Below are 25,420 nucleotides of genomic sequence, written 5' to 3' on the forward strand. Positions count from 1 at the left end.
TCTTTCATTTAACAGTCTTTGATCATTGATACCTCGGGCCTGGTGGGGCATGGCTGCCTCGCGGGCCGGATAAGAGCCCTCAAGGGGCCTTATGTTTGACACCCCTGCTGTAGGGTTTTCAAGGCAAGTGACGTTCAGAGGTGGTTTGACATTGCCTGCCTCTGCATGGGCTGAGAGAGATCATCTGAGAGAGCTGTGACTGGTAAAGTTGCCAGCTCCAGGTTGGGAAATAAATTCAGGGATGGCTTTGCATTGTCTGAATGACCTGGCATTGAAATGCCTGAATTATTATATCAATACCAAATGACAATAAAACAGCAGGAGGTTGAAGATTCAAAGCAGTTTGTTTATTGGCCAATACACAAAACACCTGGTGAAAATTGCCCAAAGCGCAGGACAATTCACACACACATCAAAGGATTTCAAGCACAAATATAGTCTTTGGTAATGCGTGGTACAAAGACACAATGCATAACGTAGAGACCCAAATACCCATACTAGGGACCCCCGGATTAGCACACCCTATTAGAGAATCGGAGGCGTTGCAGAGAAAGTAGTGATCTAATGCTCACTAATGAGCAGAGAAGACCCACCAGGTGTCAGGTGCTTCTCTGTTTGATCCTAAATCATTGCTATCCTTATCTTGGACCTTGGTTCCTGCCAAGGCTAACTAAGGAGGTTCCTAGCTGGTCCTTATGAGTGGGAAGCCAGCTTATGAAAGCATACTAAGACCATCTAGGAGCAAAATATTGTCGAAGGCTTTCACGGTCAGAGTTCATTGGTTCTTGTAGGTTATCCGGGCTGTGTGACCGTGGTCTTGGTATTTTCTTTCCTGACGTTTCGCCAGCAGCTGTGGCAGGCATCTTCAGAGGAGTAACACTGAAGGACAGTGAAGGAGCAAAACTTAGCCTCTTATACTTGAGGCATGTAACATATACAAGTGCTTGGTGTGACTATAGTAATGGATGCCAACTCTTATATACTGAGTGTGGCATGTTTATGAGTGCAGATATACTTAATTGAGTACAAATAATATAATTCAAATCAAATAATACATTTCCCATAGCATATAATGATTTCAGGCATTACAGCATGGGCATCTGGTAGGGTTGCCAGCTCTGGGTTGGGAAATACCTGGAGATTTTTGGGGTAGAGCCTGAGGAGGGCAGGGTTTGGAGGGACTTCAATGCCATAGAGTCCAATTGCCAAAGTAGCCATTTTCTCCAGGTGAGCTGATCTCTGTCGCCTGGAGATCAGTTGTAATAGTGGGAGATCTCCAGCCACCACCTGGAGGTTGGCAACCCTAGTGAATGGCCCAAGGTCACCCAGCAGTCTTCATGTGGAGTAGGGAATCCAACCCAGTCCTCCAGATCAGAGTCTGCCGCTTTTAACCTCTACACCATGCTGGCTCTATTTTCTCCAATACCCAATATATCCCACCCTCCCCAGCTGAGGCCAAGCATAAGTGAAAACCTTGTGTCCCAGCCAAAGATCACTCATGCTTATCTTTTAAGATTTTTATTTAAAATCAATCCAGTCATTCTTGAAATGAGTAAATATGAAAGAATCACAATGATACAAGAAAGAATCACAATGATATAAGTAATACTTGCATATGTAAATGAGATCACAAACAGAAAGACATCCATATCAGCCTACCTATCTGAAGATTAAAAGATAAAATACAGTTTCTGAGATTGTCACAAAAGCACTTTCAGAAAGATTAAATAGTCTCACGAAAGCCACATATGAGAGATTTAGGGGTGACTTGGGTGTGGCTATCTTATATAGGCCCGATTTTGTGAAATTCACATGACCGTATTAAACCTTCCAATTTGTCATTTCTGATGGGATGAGGTCAGTGGTTCTCTGAGCTTAGAAGAAACTTGCGCATGAAATATGTGTATCAAAACCGTGAACTATTAGATCAACTTGTTCAGAGATTTTTTTCTGGGCATCCAGTCATCTATTCCTTCCCTTTCTCTAGATTTAACAGCCTTTGGCTATTCAGCTACCATTTCACACTTTAAAAAAGGGGAAAGAAAATTTAATTTTTCCTTGACTCTATAAAGAGAAAAGTTGCAACATCTATTCCAAGATTTCTTTTCCCCAAGCATGGAACAGTGAGAACATAGCTGGGAAGTAAAACTTTTGCAGATCTGAAAACTAAAGCCCATTATCAGGCCTGTTTTTTGATCAATACCTCTACCAGATAAAGGTCTGTGACAAGACCAGGAGAGAAGGCCGGGCAAAGTAACAGTCTGATCTCAGTGTGATGAACGTTAATGTCATAAAATGTCTGTGCTATGTACAGAACCATTAAACAATTAACTATAATAGGTTATTGTAGGTTATTCAGGCTGTGTGACCGTGTATAACCTACAAGAACCTATGAACTCTGACCATGGAAGCCTTTGACAATTAACTATAATGCTCAGATGTGCTCAAGGACCTTGGTTATTGAACAAACACCACACATTTGTGGCTAATCATAACTTCGTAAGAACCGTCGCCTGGTGCTGAACAAAGGAGCAGCAAGAGAGCACAGTGTAATGCAAATACGATTCTATAAAGTCTCGACACACTTCTTGGAAATAGAAACAGTGCAACTTGGAAAGGTAATTCAGTACGACACAGAGCAATGAGAATCAGTGTAATGCATCATGATTTAGGCAAACGGGAGGGTTAGTGGATCATCATTCGCATATTCGCAAAATCCTGCGCATCCACGATGGCGAGTGTTGCCAGAGGGATCTAAACAACACTGGCACTAATGTTTTCTGTCCTTAATGCTTTGTTTCATTGTGGAGTCATTGGAGTTTGTAGTAGATAATACTTTGAATGGAGAAAATCTGAGAGGTTTCTCATGGAGAGGAAAGCTGGGGTCATCCTTCACTGGGAGTAGAGGGCGATGGCTATTTCACCTAGAAAAACGGAAGGGGTGGGAAAGAGAAATAAAGTAAGTGATGGCTCTGCATTGTTTGAATGACCTGGCATGGGCATCTGGTAGGGTTGCCAGCTCCGGGTTGGGAAATACCTGGAGATTTTTGGGGCAGAGCCTGAGGAGGGCAGGGTTGGGGGGGAGGGGCTTCAATGCCATAGAGTCCAATCGCCAAAGTGGCCACTTTCTCCAGGGGAACTGATCTCTATCGCCTGGAGATCAGGTGTAATAGCAGGAGATCTTGATCCTGAAAGTACACTTAACTGGGAACCTTATCATATCCTATGATACACATATTTACAAGTGCAAATTTGTCTCACCTTGTGCACATATTTTAGGTATAAAATTGTTTTAGGGATCTTCCTCATAATATTGTGTGTGTATCAGAATATATTTCTTAGGAATGTTGTGGAGTCTTCCTGCAAGGGTGTTTTGAAAACCAGCTAGACCAATATTTACAAGCAATGCTTGAGTTAATGAGATTGAGAGACTAGTTGTTGGTTCCTCTGCAAAGTGATGATTCCATAATATAAGGCCATGCGTGCATTTGAGAGATGAGCAAATGCCAAAAAATTAGACAATTCAGAAAGAATTGATGCGTTAGTCGTTGGAAAGAGAGTGTTTTCCAGATGTGTGAGCTGTTGCTGTGATGGGACTCTAAACCAGGAGTGTCAAACTCATTTGTTACAAGGGCCAAATAGGACATAAATGTCACTTGGTCAGGCCGTGCCATGCCTCACCAGCCCAGATTGGGAGGGGTGGTGGTGGCTGCTTTAGCTGGCTTGAGGGTCAGATAAGAGCTCTCAAGGGGCCAGATCCGGGCTCTGGGCCTTATGTTTGACACCCCTGCTCTCAACCTACTTTTCCTTTTTACCTTGAAGAAAGTGACAAGGCCCCCGTAGAAGAGTGCAAGAAGAAAGAGGATAAGGTAAGTGGAGACCCTGTTCCAGGCACCGTCAATCTCTGTTAGTTCACTGTATTCCTCTTCTGTTTCGTTGCAGATGCCGCAGATTTCTGCACTTGTGAAAGCAGAGCCCCAGGAATCTGCAGAAACGAGGTGAGATGAAAAGGTCATTCCATGGAGAAGGGAAATAAGCAAAGAGAGAAATGACAAAAACACCAACAATGAGGTTGATGGAACAAAGAGACATAAGGAAATATTCCAGAGGCATTACTTGCTGATCTTTGGTGAGCCTAAGAAAAGCCCATACTGGATCAGACCAAAGATCCACACAGGCCATTCATGCAGGGCTGTTACCCCGCGGTCACCCCCGCCGACTGCTCTGGTGCTTCTGTTTGATTATGCATGCCTTTCCCGACCTTCAGAGGTCGCCTCACTCTCCCTGTGCATTTCCCCGCCTTTTGCCCTCGTTTTCCGGATTCTCACTAAAACAGCATCCAGAAAACAAGGGGAAAACATGTGGAAATGCGCTCGGAGAGCGAGGCAACCTCTGATGGTCGGGAAAGGCATACATAATCAAACGGAAGCACCAGAGAAGTCAGTGGGGTGACCGCGAGGGAAACAGCCCTGCATAAATGGCCATAGTTCAGCACCCTGTTTTCCACAGTCGCTGTTCACATGCTATTCACTGCCATGATATGTATGAAATAGCCTCCTGCCTGGTGTTTGCCCCCCAGTAACTAGAGTTCATCTTTTGAAAATGGAAGCTCCGTCAGTGAAACATTCACCTTATCAAGATCCACAGTGATCCAAGAGCACCTGGGAGTGTGGGTTTTGCCAATACAAGAAGAATGAGATAAATATCCCTTGGAGTATTCGTTTAATATAAATGAACAGTATACATAAGAACTGAGACATAAGGTAAGTGAGAAGAATGCTACATTGAGTAATGGAAGAGAACAGGAGAAAGACACCAAGGAAAAGAGACCATCTTTGTAATGAAGGAATTTATCTGGTGATATGTACAAACAGAACAGGCACATTTTACCAGAATGAGAATTGGCTCTTCTAATTATGATGTTTGCAGAAGAGACGTGAGCTACAAGACACGTGTAGGAGACTCCCATCATCCATTGGCTTCTGGGGACTTCGAGGATACTGAGTAAAGAGCATCTCTCTCTTTCATGGTCACATTTCAAGTCGTGGGCGTCATGGCCCTTCAGTGACACCTCTGTGTTCTCCTCCTGCCATTTCACAAAAACTTCCCCTGGGTAGAAATCTGTGGCTACACAGAGTAAGGTTACATTTTGGTCTTCTTTGGAGGACTGCTGTTGGAGGTAGACTTTCGGGGGCTTCATGGTGCCTGCATTGGAAAGTGTGTAAACATAATAACGGGAACAAAAAGGTGGATCCATACGACACGTTTATGCTTCCTAAGCAATCATTCCTTCCCAGGGAACCCTGAGAACTGTGAGGGGTAGGGGATAAAGATCTCCAATAGCATTCTTAGTACCCAACTATAATTCCCAGAATTCTTTGTGGAAGCCCAAGAATTAAACTGCCACCAGAACAGGGACAATTTTTCATATATTTATGACCAGTGGTTCCATCCCTGATCAGAGGGCTTTACACTTGCAGAAGAAACTGAGAACTTGCTCAGTAGCATCTGATTCTGGTCGCAACAAAATCACTGATTAGGTGGGCCTGTCATTAATGTTACCAATCGTACCTTTGTTATGTTCCTGAACCACCCTGTCATACTTATGCTCAACATCTAGCCTACCCTTGCCATAAGTTCTCACCATTCCTTCGCTGGTAGAGCTGCTTGACTTCTCCTAATCCAGTCGAAATGCCACAGGTGAACTTTGTGGTGGCTTTCCATTCAGTAAGGTTCACCACCAACTGGCTATGGATCCAGGCAGTGTCGGTGGTTTCGTTCCAGACTTCTGTGATCACAGCTTGTGCATGGGCAGGTTGTCCATCCATAAGCCAACTGACTGTCCAGTTCATCATGGTATCGGCTAGAGGTGCTAGGCATGTTAGAGCTGCACTGTTGTTTATAAAGAGATCTTCAAGGGGCGGGGGTTGCATGGATATAACTGTTGTGTTGGTGGGAGTTGAGACCGTTCCTTGAGAAATAAACCATCATAGGTATTGATTTGAAGAATGTTTGTCATCAGTTACCCCATCTGCCAGTATTTCATAATGACTAAAAACACAATATACCTTAGGGTGGATTACCCAGTGAGACTTAAACCAACAGAGTTTAAGATGTATATGCCTCTGTCAACATTTGAATGCATGGCATACAGGTGGCAATTGCGTATGGACTTATTTTTAGATATTGGGAAACCGTTTTTAGAAACCTGTGTGTAGATCGACCACTACTGTTGTTATGTTTTTGTCTTTTCTTTATGTATATAAACTTATTTAGTTGCTGGGTTTTAAGTTTGTTCCTCTTTTTTTCTGGTTTTTTTTTAAAGAAAGAAAGAAAAAGACACATATGTCAAAACTGGGAAGAAGAAAGGGAGAAGACAACATCTACTCTCCTGCCTTGAGTTTATTTCACCACTACTGTGGAACATGAAGGAGTCCTCCAGTTTTGACTGAGAGACACGAAGCATGCGGGAAGCTGACACAACTCAACAGAATGATGTGGGTTCAGCCCCAGGTACAGCTGATTCTACTTTCACCCAATCAGTTTGCTACCTTCTTCTGAGTTGAACCACAGTTATCTCCTGTCAGAGGGGCTATGGCTCAGTGGTAGTGCATCTGCTTGGCATGCAGAAGGTCCCTGGTTCAATCCTCAGCATCTACTGTCAGGATCAGGTAGTAGGTAAGGTGAAAGACTTCACCCTAAGACCCTGGAGAGACCTCAGCCTGAGACCCTGGAGAGCCACTGCCAGTCTGAGTAGACAATACTGACTTTGATGGACCTATGGTCTGATTCAGTATAAGGCAGCTTCATGTGATCTATTGCCAGAGCAGGTGAGTATCCTGTTCTAGATTAGATAGTCATATGTGCTTAACCATATGCCCACCAGCTCTGTAAAACATCTGCCTCAGAACTAGTAACCAATCAACTAATCCATTAAATGCACAATCATATTCAATATCATAGGCTGTTCCTGCATTGAGCAGGGGGTTGGACTAGATGGGCGGCATGGCCCCTTCCAACTATATGATTCAATGATTCCTACCACCTTACCCACCAGCAACCAATCACTAACCCCATTTATTTCTGTCTTTATCTCTACTCAGCAACCTGTACACCATGCTGGAGTAAAAATCTTGTTAATAAATAAATAGTTAGCCACCTTGGTGGCTTTATGAGGGCAAAATGGTGGGGAAAAAACCTCTTATTAATAAATATAAATTAATAAATGCCATCTAGCCTGGGAACTCTAGTATCCCAATAAAGTGTACAAGGAATGATCATTGTGTCCAGTTAGTGGTGAGGGAAAAGCACTCTGTAGATACCCAGAAGAACTCTCTCCTGTACCAGACTAGGCTTCTATCAGTTTACTGATTTTGCATGCCATTTACCTTCATATTTTAACTTACCAGAAGAATATAAGATCTTCTTAATTGAAGTGTTGGTTGAGCTGTGATTGACAGTGCAGGTGTATGTTTTGGGCTCTCTCCATTCTTCTTCACTGAGTGCCAGGTTGCAGCTCTTCTGATACTTCCCATCGCTGAGGGCCACCAGAGCTGAAGAGTCAGAACTACAGTTGAGGTCCATTCCTGGAACACTCCACTGAATGTCTATATTTTTGGGATGGAAACCAGTAGCAAGGCAGATGAGTTTATGCTTTGCCTCTTTCTCAGAGATGTGGAATGCCATAACTTGAGGGGAAGCTGGCTCCAGAAAATCTGAAATGAAATGGTTGACCTTTGGGATGCATAACACAGTTTGCTTCTGCTGGATACAGTGTTTTCCATAAGCTTAAAACCCAGGGTTCAGCAACAGATTTAGCAATGTCAAATAGGAACTTAAGGCCATGTTGGATCAGACCAAGGTCCATCAAGTCCAGCAGTCTGTTCACACAGTGGCCCACCAGAGTTTATTCTCTAACATGTACTTGGAATTTTAGGGTATTTTCACTTGTGAGGAACAACAACAACAATAGTGTGCTGTCAAGTTTCAACTAACTCATGGTAACCCCATGAAGTTCCTCCTTGTGGGGTTTTCAGATGAATACAGGTGGTTTACCATTGCTTCAACTGAATAGAAGAAGAAGAGTTGGTTTTTATATGTCGACTTTCTCTACCACTTAAGGGAGACTCAAACCGGCTTACAATCACCTTCCCTTCCCCTGCCCACAACAGACACCCTGTGAGGTAGGTGAAGCTGAGAGAGTGTGACTGGCCCAAGGTCACCCAGCTGGCTTCGTGTGTAGGAGTGGGAAAACAAATCCAATTCACCAGATTAGCCTCTGCTGCTCATGTGGAGGAGTGGGGAATCAAACCTGGTTCTCCAGATCACAGTCCACCGCTCCAAACCACTGCTCTTAACCACTACACTACGCTGGTTCACCATGATGAATAGTAAGCCCAGTCTTCCTTGATGGCCTCCCATCCAAGTACTAACCATGGCCAATTCTGTTTAGCTTCTGAACTCTGACAATTGGGCTAATCAGGCCTATTCAGGCTGCTATTCAGGCTTACATGGAAGTAAATAATGCTTTAGACTTCATGCATTAAAATGCCTGATTCTACTGACTTCCATGGCTCTAAATTCCAGTGGCTTACTTTTGAGTAAAATATGAGTGAACATAAGCTTATCCATCACTTGATGACTGCATTTCCAAATGTTGACTTGCAACTGTGAATTGCCAACCCTGCCCAAACATCACAGAGAGAGGGTTCCTATCAGCTGAGGCCACCTAAAACACATTTTTTCAGGATAGGAACTTCAATGTTAATCTGAGAATTGGTGAGATGGTTGAGTGAAAGATGTTTATTTGTGAACCAGACTTATCAAACCATTTTTAGTTGGTGGTGGAAAGTGCCGTCAAGTCGCAGCTGACTTATGGTGACCCCCATGGGGGTTTCAAGGCAAGAGACGTTCAGAGACGGTTTGCCATTGCCTGCCTCTGTGTAGCAACCCCGGAGTTCTTTGGTGGTCCTCCATCCAGATACTAACCAGGCCTGACCCTGCTTAGTTTCTGAGATCTCACAAGATTGAGCGAGCCTGGGCAATCCAGGTCAGTATTCCCTTTCTGTTTTACTGCATTATAATGATGACCATATGAGGTCAAAGTGAGAGTCCAGGTCAAGGCAATCCTTAGTTACCATGGCCTAAATAAGAGTAATTTGTCGTTTGCAACTTTAAATTCCATCCTATTCTCCAGACTTACCGTACAAACTTTGACTGAGGTTGTACATGTCAGTGGAGGATTCATGCCCCACCAAGCATGTATACAGGGTTCTGCTTTCCCATTCAGAGGATGGGATTTTCAAGATGCTTCGCATGGTAAAGGTGGGGCTTCCATCTTTGGCCACTGGAGACCCTATGATGTACGCAGAGGCATCAACATTGCTGTCATTCTTCTTCCACCTGAACAGTATTTCTGCTGGGAAGAATCCAGAGGCTATACATTCCACCCAAGTTGCAAGTTGGGAGGTTGGTTGCATTAGTTGCCTTGATGATGGGGTGCCCCAGGAGAGAGATGGAGCTTTAATTACATTTGAATCTGTGGTAAAGGGGAGGGAAATAGAAATGTTGACAAGGATGATCCTAGCATCTGGAGAGAAATCCTAGTATTTTCCTTTTGAAATATGGTGAGGCAGGAAGGATTGGGGATCTCACTGTTCATATTTTGAACGTTGGCTTCACTTTACATGGGAAAAATAGCCAGGGCTCATATGTGTACTTGGAAGCCTCCCCCGCCCCTGACCTTTTCCTTCTGTAGTACACTAAGATAAAGCCATTGGTTATCACTTACATACTTCTTAAATCTTCTCTCACCTTTAATGCTTTGGATTGTTTCCTCCTTCTCTGGGAAGAGTGAGCAAGAATGAGAAAGGATGCACTGGACTTTGCTTCCGGAATTCCAGACCTCTTTTGAGATGACCAGCTGGCTTTCTAAAGTCTGGGTCTTATTTTTGTGATTTCTGGTGTTCCCTGTTATGCTGTCTTTGCTGTTGTTAACACCACCCACCATCCATGTGAGTAGGCCATAGTCTAGCTCATATCCTACCACAAGACAGGTCACGAGGGCTTTCCTTTGGATGAGTAGTCCCTCAAGGGATGGCTTCAAGAGGTAGAGGCTGGGGGGAGGGATGCTGCCTTTACATGCTGGAAAAAAAAAGAGCATAGTCGTTTACAATGGACAGAGATAAGCACTTGTTGGGGGTGGGGAAGAGAAGGAGAACTAGAGACCTAGAAGGAGAATGGAAAGGGACATGCGGGATGAGGTTCCCAGCTTTACCACAATCAGTGTTTGGAAATTCTGCACTATTTTTAATAGTGATGGTGGAAATGATGACCATCTTCCAAAGTATTAATGCCTGCATTGTTCTTACAGGAACACTGGTGTGGGACAGCCATATGGCATAGAGGAAGTATGAACAGATTCATGAAAAAGAAGAGAGAGTCGGAGAATGTTTACCTGTGCACTTGCTGATATGGCTTGTTAGGGTGATATTTTTTCCAAGTTGCGTCACCTTACAAGTATATTCCTGTAACTTGTTCCATTCTTCAGTGGGCACAGTGAGGTTGCTGGTGGTGTAGAATTGGTCTCCTTTGCCCTGAGGGCGTTCCATCTTCAGGATCTTTGGAACCTTCCCACCAGCCTCCCAAGTGACCTTGATGTCCTCTAGGTAGCCGTTAATGGAACAGAGTAAAGTAATGTTGCTGCTGTCACTTAGGCCTAGGTGGGCGCAGGGTGGTTTGGTGCTGAGACTCAGCGTGAGAGGCATGGGCATAATCCAGTCTGAAGGAAGGAAGGAAGGAAGGAAGAAAGAGTCTTTCATCCAAGCTTGTATCAGGAGATTGTGGTGACTGTAAGATTTCCTTAAATAGTGCTGTTGACTTTAGAATGAAGCTAATCATATCCACACTCCATGTATATTCTGGGAAGAAGAATCCCATTGTTTGCTCAAACACTGTCTTTCCTTCTTTCCATTGCAATATATCTCAGTTTTCACCATATTCATTCCATATGTTATTCACTATTCAGGCTGCATAATGTCTTAACTTTGCCTCGTAATCTTCCTTTTCACCTTCAGAATCAGAAGATTGGTTTGTTCCCATCCATCCATCCATCCATCCATCCATCCATCCATCCATCCATCCATCCATCCATCCATCCATCCATCCATGTTTTCATCCATGCATTCACTGACTCACTGACCCATTCATTGATCCATTGATCGGATTTGGGTCGTGTGCCTTTATTTAGAGCACCGGTTAACACTAAATATCGAGCCTGTCCTGCAGAATATCTTTCGGGATTAGAAGCATTTAACATCAGGAGAGCTTTCACCCTAGTGCGCTGTTTGGCCCTGCCCTCGGCCCTCTTGGAGGGGAAATTTCTAAAGATCCCCTATTCACAAAGGCTTTGTCCATGTGCCTCTGGTGAACTGGAGACAGTGGAGTACATTCTTTTCAGGTGTAGTTTTTATAATGAGGCGCGCGGAAAGATATTGGGCCCTCTTCTTGAGAAAAATACAGGTTACGCTGAGGCAGACAGAGTAAATCTACTTCTTAACGATGAATTCCCAGACATAACAAAACAGTTGGCCAGGTTCTGTAGACTGGTGTGTAATGTAAGGAAGTCCAAACCGATTCACACTTTTATTCCAGCTCATAATGGGGACTCATGATTTTACTAAATAGTGTTTTAAGGACATTATTTGTATTCATTGGTTCTTGTAGGTTATCCGGGCTGTGTAACCGTGGTCTTGGAATTTTCTTTCCTGACGTTTCGCCAGCAACTGTGGCAGGCATCTTCAGAGTAGTAACACTGAAGGACAGTGTCTCTCAGTGTCAAGGGTGTAGGAAGAGTAATATATAGTCAGAAAGGGGTTGGGTTTGAGCTGAGTATTGTCCTGCAAAAGTAATGTGCTAATCATTGTCCTGTAAGTATCAAGATAATGTGCTAATGAGGGTATGGTATGTTAATATGGAACCATTGTATCCTGAAGTGATCTGTTAATGTGTGTAATCCAAAGCTAATCTGCATGGCTATTGTTGAATGTTGTCTTTGTTAGTCTGGAGGTTTTTTAGAACAGGAAGCCAAGCCTTATTCATTCTTAAACTCTCCTCTTTTCTGTTAAAGTTGTGCTGATGTTTATGAATTTCAATGGCTTCTCTGTGCAATCTGACAAAATAGTTGGTAGAATTGTCCAGTCTTTCAGTGTCTTCGAATAAGACCCTGTGTCCTATTTGTGTCAGTCCATGTTCAGCCACTGCTGATTTCTCAGGTTGGCCAAGTCTGCAGTATCTTTCATGTTCTTTTATCCTTGTTTGTATGCTGCGTTTTGTGGTCCCGATGTAAACTTCTCCACAGCTGCAAGGTATACGATATACTCCTGCAGAGGTGAGGGGGTCTCTTTTGTCTTTTGCTGATCGTAGCATTTGTTGTATTTTCTTGGTGGGTTTAAACACTGTTTGTAGGTTATGTTTTTTCAACAGTTTCTCCATCCTATCAGTGACTCCTTTAATAAATGGCAAGAATACCTTTCCTATGGGAGACTGTTTTTCCTGAGTTTTCTGATTTTTGTTTGGTTTAATGGCCCTTCTGATTTCATTCTTGGAGTAGCCGTTTGCTAGCAGTGCGTGATTTAGATGATTAGTTTCTTCCTTGAGAAACTGTGGTTCACAGATCCGTCTTGCACGGTCCATTAATGTTTTGATTATTCCTCTTTTCTGTCGGGGGTGGTGGTTGGAGTTTTTGTGTAAGTAGCGATCTGTGTGAGTTGGTTTCCGGTAGACCTTGTGACCTAACTGAAAGTTTGTTTTACGGATGACAAGGGTATCAAGAAATGGGAGTTTACCCTCAATTTCCTTTTCCATGGTAAACTGAATGTTTGGATGGATATTATTAAGATGGTTTAGAAAGTCCATTAATTTTTCTTCACCATGGCTCCAAATAGTAAATGTATCATCTACGAACCTGAACCAGACTGTAGGTTTGTAAGGTGCTGATTCTAATGCTGTCTTTTCAAAATATTCCATGTAATGTACTTTCTAAACCATCTTAATAATATCCATCCAAACATTCAGTTTACCATGGAAAAGGAAATTGAGGGTAAACTCCCATTTCTTGATACCCTTGTCATCCGTAAAACAAACTTTCAGTTAGGTCACAAGGTCTACCGGAAACCAACTCACACAGATCGCTACTTACACAAAAACTCCAACCACCACCCCCGACAGAAAAGAGGAATAATCAAAACATTAATGGACCGTGCAAGACGGATCTGTGAACCACAGTTTCTCAAGGAAGAAACTAATCATCTAAATCACGCACTGCTAGCAAACGGCTACTCCAAGAATGAAATCAGAAGGGCCATTAAACCAAACAAAAATCAGAAAACTCAGGAAAAACAGTCTCCCATAGGAAAGGTATTCTTGCCATTTATTAAAGGAGTCACTGATAGGATGGAGAAACTGTTGAAAAAAACATAACCTACAAACAGTGTTTAAACCCACCAAGAAAATACAACAAATGCTACGATCAGCAAAAGACAAAAGAGACCCCCTCACCTCTGCAGGAGTATATCGTATACCTTGCAGCTGTGGAGAAGTTTACATCGGGACCACAAAACGCAGCATACAAACAAGGATAAAAGAACATGAAAGATACTGCAGACTTGGCCAACCTGAGAAATCAGCAGTGGCTGAACATGGACTGACACAAACAGGGCACAGGGTCTTATTCGAAGACACTGAAAGACTGGACAATTCTACCAACTATTTTGTCAGATTGCACAGAGAAGCCATTGAAATTCATAAACATCAGCACAACTTTAACAGAAAAGAGGAGAGTTTAAGAATGAATAAGGCTTGGCTTCCTGTTCTAAAAAACCTCCAGACTAACAAAGACAACATTCAACAATAGCCATGCAGATTAGCTTTGGATTACACACATTAACAGATCACTTCAGGATACAATGGTTCCATATTAACATACCATACCCTCATTAGCACATTATCTTGATACTTACAGGACAATGATTAGCACATTACTTTTGCAGGACAATACTCAGCTCAAACCCAACCCCTTTCTGACTATATATTACTCTTCCTACACCCTTGACACTGAGAGACACTGTCCTTCAGTGTTACTACTCTGAAGATGCCTGCCACAGTTGCTGGCGAAACGTCAGGAAAGAAAATTCCAAGACCACGGTTACACAGCCCGGATAACCTACAAGAACCAATGAACTCTGACCGTGAAAGCCTTCGACAATATTATTTGTATTCGTTTATTATTGTATATTATTGAATTGTAACCATTAGTATTCGTTTTCAGGTTTGTATTCTTTGGATGTTTTTGGAAGTGTGACTGTTGTAGATCTTAGAATTTTATGTGGGACTGGTCAATTGACCGCGATCGATCGATCGATCCAATCCAATCCAATCCAATTCAATTCAATACCTTTATTGGCATATAAGAAAATAGTCAGGATAACCTACAAGCAGTAAACATTAGATTTAAAGGTTTCATATTTAAAAGACAAGCTCCCGTATCCTTTCTGCATAATATAAAAATTCTGCCACCTTATTGATTAAGTCCGGATTCTGGCTACATCCATCCATCCATCCATCCATCCATCCATCCATCCATCCATCCATCCATCCATCCATCCATTCTTATCTTGCCTTCCTTTTATTATAGAACTGAAAGCACAGAGTTCTTAGAGGTACAAAGAAGTCTCAAATCAACTTACAAACCAGAACCAGACCTACTTAGTTTCAAGAAGGCTATGTCACTTGTAAGAGGGGTCACCTTACTAGTTCTATCTTTACCAGCTTGCTTAACTGTGAAAGAACTCCATCAGATCTAACTGGGAAATGCAGCACAGAGATTATGACTGTGTGGTGTGTGGTTGTGAATGTATTGTCCCCCTTCACCTTTTCTGGAGACTCTCTCGACAGTCTTGGAATGTGATTCTTTATGCACCACCTCACAAGCATGGCTGTCTGCTTCTTGCCACTGAGAAAAGGTGATATTGAGTTGGCTGCTGGCTGTGTATCTTCCATTGGCCATTTTTTGTTCTGTGAATTTTACATCCTTACTTTGTGGTCTAATCTTCCAATTGATATCTACTTTTTCAGGCCAGTAGTCAGTTGCAAGACAGTTCAGTATTACAATTTCCTTCTCTTGGTCTACTGACTGGAGGAGTTCAATGGTAGGAGCTTGAGGTTTGGGTAGGTCTGTGGAGAAACTGCAGTTAGGAACAGCAAAAGAAGATGGAAAAAAGAGGAGCAACCAAAGGTGGCTGGGAAGGCACCAAATTACCTGGATGAAGCAAAAGGAATCCCTCAGATGCATGAACAAGAGAAAGGAAGACATTCTTCATGAGCCAAAGAAGGCGAAGCGCAAATCAGGACCACGTGTGTCTTTCCTTTGTGGCCAGCAGAAGGGAATGAATCCATGCTGTGCAGTTGGTAAGGGAAGTTGATAGAATTGAATTTTGAGCATGCCCAAAGGGTAGAGATGGAGGCCAAGCATCAGTCAATTGAGCTTAGCAATAGCTCGTAGAGAACTGGGTTGTCTGGGCAACAACACTGGCATTTTGAATTACAGAGAACACCCTCTGATTATCCCACCAGTAGGCCGAGTTCAGAGAACAGGGGCACTGCCTGTGCTTTTCAATGGAGGGCACTCACCTGTTGGCCAGAAGATCCTTCTGTAGTACATCAATCAGGGAAGTGCTTGTTTATGTCATTCAGTGTTCAGGCCTGGGCTTTGGTGAGCCTCCATGGGAACTAACCACGGCAGCCCCAAAGCGAGTTGAAGGGATAGCAAAACTCTGTCTGTGATGTTTGATTTGGATGGCTGTTTCACACGTGCAAGTCAGCCCTAGAGTCATAGTGATGTGTAGTTGCCTGTGTGGATTTGTACCACAGGGAGCCCTGCAAAGATTTTGTGTTTGTGTTGAGGCCTGGACAGGCCTATGCTAAACTTAGTTTAATTTCCCCCCAGTTTAAGAACATAAGAACATACGAAGAGCCCTGCTGGATCAGTAAGGTTGCTAACCTCCTGGTAGTAGCTGGAGATCTCCCGCTATTACAACTGATCTCCAGCTGATAGAGATCAGTTCACTCGGAGAAAATGGCTGCTTTGGTAATAGAGGTGATAATTCATACCAGTACTCTAAGAGGTGATAATTTATACCAGTAATCTAACTGCTCTCCAGAACCCTAGTGCCCCCCCCCCCCGAATATCCACTTACCAGAGGATACTATTTCATCAGCAGTGATTGGCTTGGGAGAGGAGGAATGGTGGACCACACAGATGTAGCTGTCTCTCCCATTCCCTCCTTCGCTCCTACCAATCTTCAGGAAGCTGTAAGTCACATAGATCTTCCCAGATGACACCACAGCCCATTGTCATACAGTGATGAGTTCAGTAGTATGCCATTCTTCTTTCATGAGATACTGATTTCCATTGGGGAAAACCCACTCACATCACACACAAGAATCTGAGCAATGGTGCTGTTGGAAGATACTTCACGATAGACTTGGGAGATGGTGACTCAGCATAGAATCATGCAAGTAATCAATCCCTGGTGCCCAGTTTGGAGGATGTACTTACCAGAAGATGTTTCAGCCTTAATCATGGGCTCAAGAGAAGAGGAATGATAGATCACACTGGCATAGCTGTCTTTCCCATCCCCTACTTCGTTCCTACCAATCTTCAGGATGCTGTAAGTGGTGTAGGCATTCCCAGATGGCAGTACAGGCCCATTGTCATACAGTGATGAGTCCAGTAGTACGCCATTCTTCTTCCATGAGATGCTGATTTCCATTGGGAAAAACCCGCTCACATCACACACAAGAATCTGAGCAATGGTGCTGTTGGAAGACACTTCACGATAGACTTGGGAGATGGTGACAATAGGCTTGATGGTTTGTATATCTAAAAGACAATGGTCAAGTTGAGATCATTATTAATACAAGGTAGGATTAGGATTGCTTCTAAGCTTGGAGGAACTGCTACACAAAAATGTGGTCAAAAGACAGAAGGACCTTGCTAGGAGAGCATCCTTCTAGCACAATCAAAGCCAGATGTTTGTACTCACTTGTATCCTGTTTGATTGTGACATCTTTGGTGATTTCTTCTTCTGAGCACATGGTGGCTACTTTGCACTGGAATGTGGTTCCTCCTTTCCATTGCTCGAGTGACACTGGGTGGCTACTTTTTGCGTTTTTGCCCCCGCTGTTATCCGTCTTCACAATTTCAGCCTGAGGACTGGTGCTAGGGCTGCCATTTACATTCCAGGTGATTTGGATATTTTCCAGGAAGGAGGCCTCCACGAGGCAGGTGACGGTGGCTGTCCCTTCAACCAGATCTCTGTAGGATGGTTTGGTGATGGAGACGGTCGGGGCTTGCATTGATTTGTAACAGGCTGGGAAGGATGCCAAGAGATAAGAAAGCTTCAGTGAAGGCTTCAATGACCAGACTTCTTAGAATGAGAACATAAGTCATCACAGCTCTAGGCACCCTTACTTGGAGTAAGATCCATTGAACTAATCGTCATGCACTTTTCAGTAAACTTGCAAAGCTTGGGTTGTATGACTTTTCAGTGACAAAAATGTAATAAAAACGTGCTTCAAATTATGATAAATGTCCTGCTGATACAAGTCAGGAATGACCCCTTGTCCCTCCCATGCTATGTTTTCTTGAACTCAGATGGGATTGATTTGTCTGGTGAGGTCTGACCGGCATCAGTTTCCCAGAAGCATTAGGACCAGGTTGTGGGAAGTGGCTATTAGCAGGTCAGCCATTCATTCATGTTTCTAGTTCTGTGGTTGTATGCTCTGACATGTGTTTATCTCCCTGGCTCTTTTTTTGTACTTGGTTCCTCTTTCTCCTTGCCTGTTCAGTATCCTTGTGTCTGAAGCTATTTACCCTCAGCTCTGCCCAGTTCTGCCTGTTTGCCTGCACCATATCTTCCTAGATTTTCCCGTTTCTGATTTTGTCCGCGTGGTGTAGTGGTTAAGAGCGGTGGACTTTAACCTGGAGAACTGGGTTTGATCCCCCACGCCTCCATTTGAGTGACGGGCTCTAATCTGGTGAACCGGGTTGGTTTCCCCACTCCTACACATGAAGCCTGCTGGGTGACCTTGGGTGAGTCACAGTTCTCTCTGAACTCTGTCAGCCCCACCTACCTCACAAGATGTTTCTTGTGTGTGTGTGTATGTGTGTGTGTGTGTATGGGAAGGAGGGAAGGTGGTTGTAAACCGGTTTGAGACGCCTTAAAAATAGAGAAAATCAGGGTAAAAAACCCAACTCTTCTTCTTCCTCTTCTTAAGGGCCCACCCAAGTTCACAGGACCTCTACATTGCTTATATCCTAGGGAACTCCTCAAATGAATCCATCCTAGTCACACCTCTTGATCTTGCCACTCTTTGGGCATGTTCTGTAGACCAAGCGGTGCTCACCTTTGCATTTGCTGGTGTTGTACCCAATTTTCTGGGTGTCTGGCAGGAGAGTCACTTGGCATGTGTACTGGTCCCCTTTGTCCCAACTCTTTTTGGTGATGTTTTGTGTGATGTAGCTGGAGTAACTGTTGCCTTGTTTTCCACTGAGGGTCACCTTCACTTTCCTTTGCTTCACAACTCCATTGATCAGCCATTCCACTTCGGCTTGCCCAGGGCCAGAACCCAAAAGGATGCATACAATCTCCAGATTGATCTCCGTGTCCGCATCGCAGTCAGGGGATAATAAGCGAACTTGAATGGGCTTTTTTTCAACACAATCTGAAAGTAAAGAGTGGGGGGAAAACACCTTGCTGATATCTGGGAAGATGCATACAGAGCCAGCGTGGAGTAGCAGTTAAGAGCGGTAGCCTCTAATCTGGAGAGCGGGTTTGATTCCCCACTCCTCCACATGAGCGGCGGACTGTAATCTGGAGAACCGGGTTGGTTTCCCCTGCTCCTCCACATGAAGCCAGCTGGGTAACCTTGGGCTAGTCATAGTCTTCTCCAAACTCTCTCAGCCCCACCTAACCTTACAAAGTGTCTGTTGCGGGGGGAGGAAGGGAAGGCAATTGTAAGCTGCTTTGAGATTCCTTACAGGTAGAGAAAATCAGGATATAAAAACCAACTCATAGAATCATAGAATTGGAAGGGACCACCAGGGTCATCTTCTTCTTCTGTAAAGGTATGCTTCCATAGGGAGTGTTATGGGTCTTGGATGGGCTCGTCCTATCACCATGAGCCATGCACAATCTGTATCCATCCTCCCAGTCTAAGGCTTTTCCCTTTCAAAACATCGTCGGAGCCCCTTTTCATCTACCCCCCCCAAGACAATTGCATTTGTCTTGAGTGTGCAGCATATTGAAAATTTCCAATCTTGGTTTCCACCCCGTGGTAAGGGACTTACCCCTCCTTTCGATGCGCTTTCGTTCACCCCCTTGCTTTGTAATAGCAGTGTGTTTTACAATGCAGGTATAAGAGTTCTTTTCAAAGTCCGCAGAAGGCACTGTGAACTGACTGCTACTGCTGAACTGTCCATTGTTTGCAGCTGGGTGCACTTCTGGGAATGTCTTTATTCCGCTTGCCACCAGAGGTTCCCATGTGATTTCCGCACTGCCTGGAAAATACCCAGTAGCCAGGCAGGCAAAGGTCACACTTTCCTGGTGTTCGCCGGGGGTGAAGCCACAACAGGGGACCAGAGGGAAGACAGAAGGAGCTGTTTTTTGTCCTGTGGGAGAAGGAAAAGGGACAGAAGCAACAGAGAATGTGAAAAGGAAGAACTAAACCTTTCATTACATTATGTTCATACCTCTCTCCCACACCTATACATATTTGCCTGTCTTGTCTGTAGCTGTATAGACAAACCTAGCATCATAGACCCATAGAATCATAGAGTTGGAAGGGGCCACCAAGGTCATCTAGTCCAACCCCCTGCCTAATGCAGGAAATTCACAACTGCCTCCCCCCCAAACCCCCAGTGACCCCTACTACATGCCCAGAAGATGGCCAAGATGCCTTCTCTCTCATAATCTGCATAAGGTTATAGAATCAGCATTGCTGACAGATGGCCATCTAACCTCTTCTTAAAAACCTCCAGGGAAGGAGAGCTTACCACCTCCCGAGGAAGCCTGTTCCACTGAGGAACCGCTCTAACTGTTAGAAATTCTTCCTAATGTCTAGACAGAAACTCTTTTGATTTAATTTCAACCCGTTGGTTCTGGTCCGACCCTCTGGGGCAACAGAAAAAAACTCGGCACAATCCTCTACAAGACAGTCCTTCAAGTACTTGAAGATGGTTATCATGTCCCCTCTCAGTCTTCTCCTCTTCAGGCTACCTGTTCATAAACGACTGAAACACCTCTCCCTCTCTCCCTCTCTCTACATCCTTATATGTATAGCTCTCTGTTTTGGTATCTATATCTGAATCCCAACAAAGTTCACTGCGTTTTACAAAGTGCAGGAGACAAGTCCCTACACTAAGGAACTTACATTGGTTGGGGGAGGGATGGGAAGGATGAAAAAGTGCAGAAGAGGGCAGCACCAATACAGAAAATGGTGCAGTGGGAAAAATAAAGTTTTATTCTGTTATACTGCTTTTGCACATTTCTTCAGGGGGATCTGTGTATTAGTCTCAAGCTGATCCTGTAGCTGCTGTTGGAACTGCCTGAGACTATTATTCAGATCCATCTGAAGAAGTGTAGGTGAAATGCATAGGGGCAGTATAACAGAATAGAACTATTATTTCCCCCACTGCTCTCCCTTTTTTTTGTTCTTTTATAAGGACAGGAAAGGCCAATTTAACTTTAGGTGAACTTGAATAAGTACAGTTACACATTTTGTTGTGGGAGAGTCACTTTAATTTCAGCCTGTCAGTAACAGTGATATACATCTCTTAGCCCTTCCTTCCTTCCTTCCTTCCTTCCTTCCTTCCTTCCTTCCTTCCTTCCTTCTTTCCTTCCTTCCTTCCTTCCTTCCTTCGCTTCCTTCCTTCCTTCCTTCCTTCCTTCCTTCCTTCCTTCCTTCCTTCCTTCCTTCCTTCCTTCCTTCCTTCCTTCCTTCCTTCCTTCCTTCCTTCCTTCCTTCTCATTTGTAATATAATCACTAAATATCAATCAATCAAATTTGTGCATGTTGTGGTCACAGAGCTTAACAATCCAACAACACCCTAAAAAAATAAATTCAACCCACAGCATGTATTGATCCAATATCACAATAACATCCAGGATATTATGGACCATATCAAGCCATTATATTACCTGTATCAGGCCTATTAAAACTTTTCCTTAAATGCTATAATGAAAAAAGAGGCCACTCTCTGTGTAATAGACACATTTACATCAGCCAGCAAGAATCTTACTCGTGCTTCTTCTGACCAACACCTGTGGGTATGCACTGGATCAATCTAGGTCGTATCGGGGCGGACAGGGCACAGTGGAAAAGAACTTGTGGCAGGCCTTTGACCTGGTCAGCAGAACAGGGGCAAAACCGTTGACCGTATGGAATACTACCCTATCTACCTTGAATAACTTCTGATGGAAACACTTGTAATTAATCACTAAATATGTTCATCTGCACAATGGATCTAATGGTCATGGAGGATGCACTTAAGATTGCCAACCTCCAGGTACTAGCTGGAGATATCCCGCTATTACCACTGGTCTCTGGCCGTTAGAGATCCATTCACCTGGAGAAAATGGCTGCTTTGGCAAATGGACTCTATGGTATTGAAGTCTCTCCCCTCCCCCAAACCCGCCTTCCTCAGGCTCCGCCCCCAAAACCTCCCGCCGGTGGCAAAGAGGGACCAGGCAACCCTAGCTGCACCCAAATCGTTTCCAGGTAGCAGTGCTCTAGTTCGTGAACCCTGTGTGTCGATTCAGTTTGTGACAATTGCTGCATTAAATATCTGTGGGTTCCTCAGGGGAACTTCTTTACAGTGATTCATTTAGCAAAGTGTTCCTCTGCATCTGCCAAGAATGACTTGAACATTACAGAATACATCTTCAGTATCTATCAGGGTCCCCAACCTCCAGGAGGGGCCTGGAGATCTTTTGGTATGAAGACTGATCTCCAGACGACAGAGAACAGTTCCTGTGAAGAAAATGGCTACCTTAGAGGGTGAACTCTATGACATAATATCCTCAATGAAGTCCCTTCCCTCCCCAAACTCCACTCTCCCCAGACTCCAACCCCAAATCTCCAGGAATTTCACACCCCATAGTTGACAACCCTAACTCTTAAGTCATCATATCTAGGCCCTTCATGAATTGAGTGCGTGCCCTAAAAGCATTTTAACCATGGGCAACCAGTCATTCAGGACAGCTCTTCATCCATTACTGATGTTCCCCTTGTGAAACACCTCACAAAATTCTGCTCAATGAGAAAATTCAGACCAGGGAGTGAATATGGACCAAATGTTTTCAGGGAGAAAGTTGCCCACAGCCCCTCACCCACACAAAACCCACCCTTTAACATACAGAAAAACCTTTCCTTGAAAGAGAAGACCACACTCTATTAAAGCTCTGTCATGGAGGACATTGCCAGCCAGAAGCTTGTATAAACGTCCTCAGTCTCTCCCTCCCCTAGGGTTGCCAGCCTCCAGGTATTAGCAGATCTCCTGCTATTACAGCTGGTCTCCAGCCAACAGAGATCATTCCTCCTGGAGAAAATGGCCGCTTTGGCAACTAGACTCTATGGCATTGAAGTCCCTCCGCTCCCCAAACCCTGTCCTCCTCAGGCTCCACCCTAAAACCTCCCGCCGGAGGGGAAGAGGGATCTGGCAACCCTCCCCTCCCCATTTAGGGCTCACTATTCAAAATGGTGCCCTTGCTCGATCCTAAAACCACACCAAACATATCATCAGTTAAGAGACAATAGAATAGGGGTTCATGTTAGAATAAGGGTACATAGTAGGAATAAATCTGTATCTTTTCTCTAATTGGTCTTTTACAGCATCACACCTCAAACGTACCATTAATTCAATTCCTATTTTTTTAAAACAGATTTTGTGTTGACCACAAATCCCGCCACTGTTCCCCTAAAGGGGTGGTAGATAGGAAGCGGATAACATTAAGACATGTAACAGAAGGTGGCATAGGGTTGCCAACCTCCAGGTATTAGCTGGAGATCTCCTGCTATTACAGCTGATCTCCAGCCGATAGAGATCAGTTCCCCTGGAGAAAATGGACACTGGCAATTGTACTCTATGGCACTGAAGTCCCTCCGCTCCCCAAACCCCGCCCTCCTCAGGCTCTGCCCCAAAAACCTCCCACCGGTGGTGAAGAGGGACCTGGCAACCCTCAGGAGGCGTGTTTTCATGAAATTTATACTAGCGTTTACTTCTTTTTACAATAATTTCAGTGTCCGAATACAATACACCCCTTATCGCCCCTGGCTGCAAAAGTAATTTGGGATTCATTACGTATTAACTACAATGATTCAAGAAGAAGTTAAAGTGTTGATAAAGAATGCAACTTTATTGCAATATTATATATGCAACCACAGTAAAAATGACAAACATTCTGGTCGGTATGGATTTTGCAAAGGTCCTCTGTCTATTGCACACTGAACTCTTTATGGGCTTTATCCGACAAAAACTAGAATAAAATAGGACCGCCACAGATATACACAGTTTAAAAATCATCATCAACAACAACAAAGGCAAAATTGCACCATATAGCTTGGGTGGATTTAAAATGTAAACAGGTAGCACAAATCTAGTTTAACACAGACTGAACTTTAAGACTATGCCATAAACCACAAGAGGAATGCAGCCTCTTTCAGTCAGTCCTCTCACAAAAAAGGACAGAGAGAGATAAGTCCTCGATTAGCATAACAGTGAAAGAGAGTGAAAGGGTAGTCTGACGAATCCATTGTCCGTAGACTGTTGTCACTGCTATTTCACCTGGAATGGGAGAAAAATAAAAATTAGTGTATTTGTACAGGATGCATATTGTATTAACTACCCATTCCCTTTCAGTCTCTCTGGCATCTGGTGAGAAAGCTGTCTTCCAGAAGCATAACTCTTTTTACACAGCATATATGAAGGTCTCTTGGACCACTCTGGTAGTTTCCATTTTGAATTTCAGTAGCTTTGGCCCTATCTATATCCTTCCAAAGCAGAGGGTTGGATTCTCCACAGGTTCTGCATGAGGTAAGGGTAGATGGATTGACTCAATAAAGGAAGCCACAGCCTTCAATTTGCAAGATCTGAGCAAGGCTGTCAAAGACAGGACATTTTGGAGGACTTTCATTCTTAGGGTCGCCATGAGTCGGAAGTGACTTGACAGCACTTAACACGCACACAAGGGTAGATGGTCATATAAATGATCTCAATATTTAATCTTGATCTGGTCATAAGGATGACCTCGCCCTGACTTGAATGGCCCAGGCTAGCCTGATCTTATAAGATCTCAGAAACTAAGCAGGGTTGGTCTGGGTTAGTACTTGGATGGAAGACCGCCAAGGAAGTCCAAGGCAATGGCAAACCACTTACGTTAGTCTCTTGCCTTGAAGGCCCTCCTAGGTTGCCATACGTCCGCCGCGACTTGACGGCACTTTACACTCATAAGGATGACCTCATTATTTAAACTTTATATTTGAAAAAAGCGACTGACGTGGTGCTTTCTTGAAATGGTTCACAAAATGTGTGTCCACCTTTGGAATATGATCTGGCTGATTCTGGGAAGACCCATTTTCTTCCCTTCTGCAAGGGAATGACTATTGGACCATGGTTGGTAAAGCTATGTCCCATAAATATCCTTCCAGTTCCTTCCCGTCCCATTCATTTTACCTTGATGACAGTCACAGTGGCGCCGTAGAAAAGGCTCACAAGGAAGAGGATGATAAAAGTGGAAAGGATTGAGGAGATGTTTAGGAGTCCTTCATCGTCATCCGGGTCTACAATCCCATCAAGGTAAGCTTTGGACGATAAACGGAAATCAGTTTCTTTAGGAGTTCAGAAAAAAAGGAGAGGCTTCAATGTAGTTGACTTACGACACAACAGATGGTAACACAGCAAGGGAGAAAGGCGGGGAAAGAGGAGGGAAGGGACCTTTTTGGACAGGCAACAGTTAAGTCTGGACGATGTTATGCAGCAAGTAGAATTGGGGAGAGGCAGAGGAGGAAAAAGATTCTTGTGATATCATAAAGATTCTCAGATTATCAAAGTTCAAGCTTTCGTTGGGTTGGATCCAACCAGTTTCTCTGCTGGTGAAAAAGGAACAGTCAAAAAGGCTATGCTGGGAATCAGAGGAGCTGCATGGCCAAAAGCCATGTGAGATGGGAAATGTAATAAGGAGAATTGGGTGAGACTGAAGGAAAATTCTGTCTGGATCCGCTTTATGGACTAAAGCCCCCATCATCAGATGCATGAAGTGAAGGCTCTGTTATATATACTGCAAGGGAGTACATAAGAAAAGCC

The 25,420-nt window shown here is 43.8% G+C and overlaps 1 protein-coding gene across 1 annotated transcript in view; it reads right to left on the minus strand.

Moving 5' to 3' along the window:
* Window positions 1-25,420, minus strand: part of LOC130489888 (uncharacterized) — a 100,664-nt gene that overhangs the window by 18,416 nt on the left and 56,828 nt on the right. Inside the window, exons 4-12 of the mRNA XM_056863677.1 lie at window positions 19,409-19,729; window positions 18,466-18,783; window positions 17,103-17,429; window positions 16,673-16,939; window positions 16,254-16,325; window positions 7,407-7,715; window positions 5,645-5,971; window positions 4,891-5,205; window positions 3,803-3,985 (exon numbers count right to left, since the gene is read on the minus strand). Of these exons, the coding sequence (XP_056719655.1) occupies window positions 3,803-3,985; window positions 4,891-5,205; window positions 5,645-5,971; window positions 7,407-7,715; window positions 16,254-16,325; window positions 16,673-16,939; window positions 17,103-17,429; window positions 18,466-18,783; window positions 19,409-19,729 (2,439 nt within the window). The remainder of the gene's footprint in view (window positions 1-3,802; window positions 3,986-4,890; window positions 5,206-5,644; window positions 5,972-7,406; window positions 7,716-16,253; window positions 16,326-16,672; window positions 16,940-17,102; window positions 17,430-18,465; window positions 18,784-19,408; window positions 19,730-25,420) is intronic.

Source organism: Euleptes europaea, chromosome 18 (assembly GCF_029931775.1).
Source record: "Euleptes europaea isolate rEulEur1 chromosome 18, rEulEur1.hap1, whole genome shotgun sequence".
Taxonomy (NCBI): Eukaryota; Metazoa; Chordata; class Lepidosauria; order Squamata; family Sphaerodactylidae; genus Euleptes; species Euleptes europaea.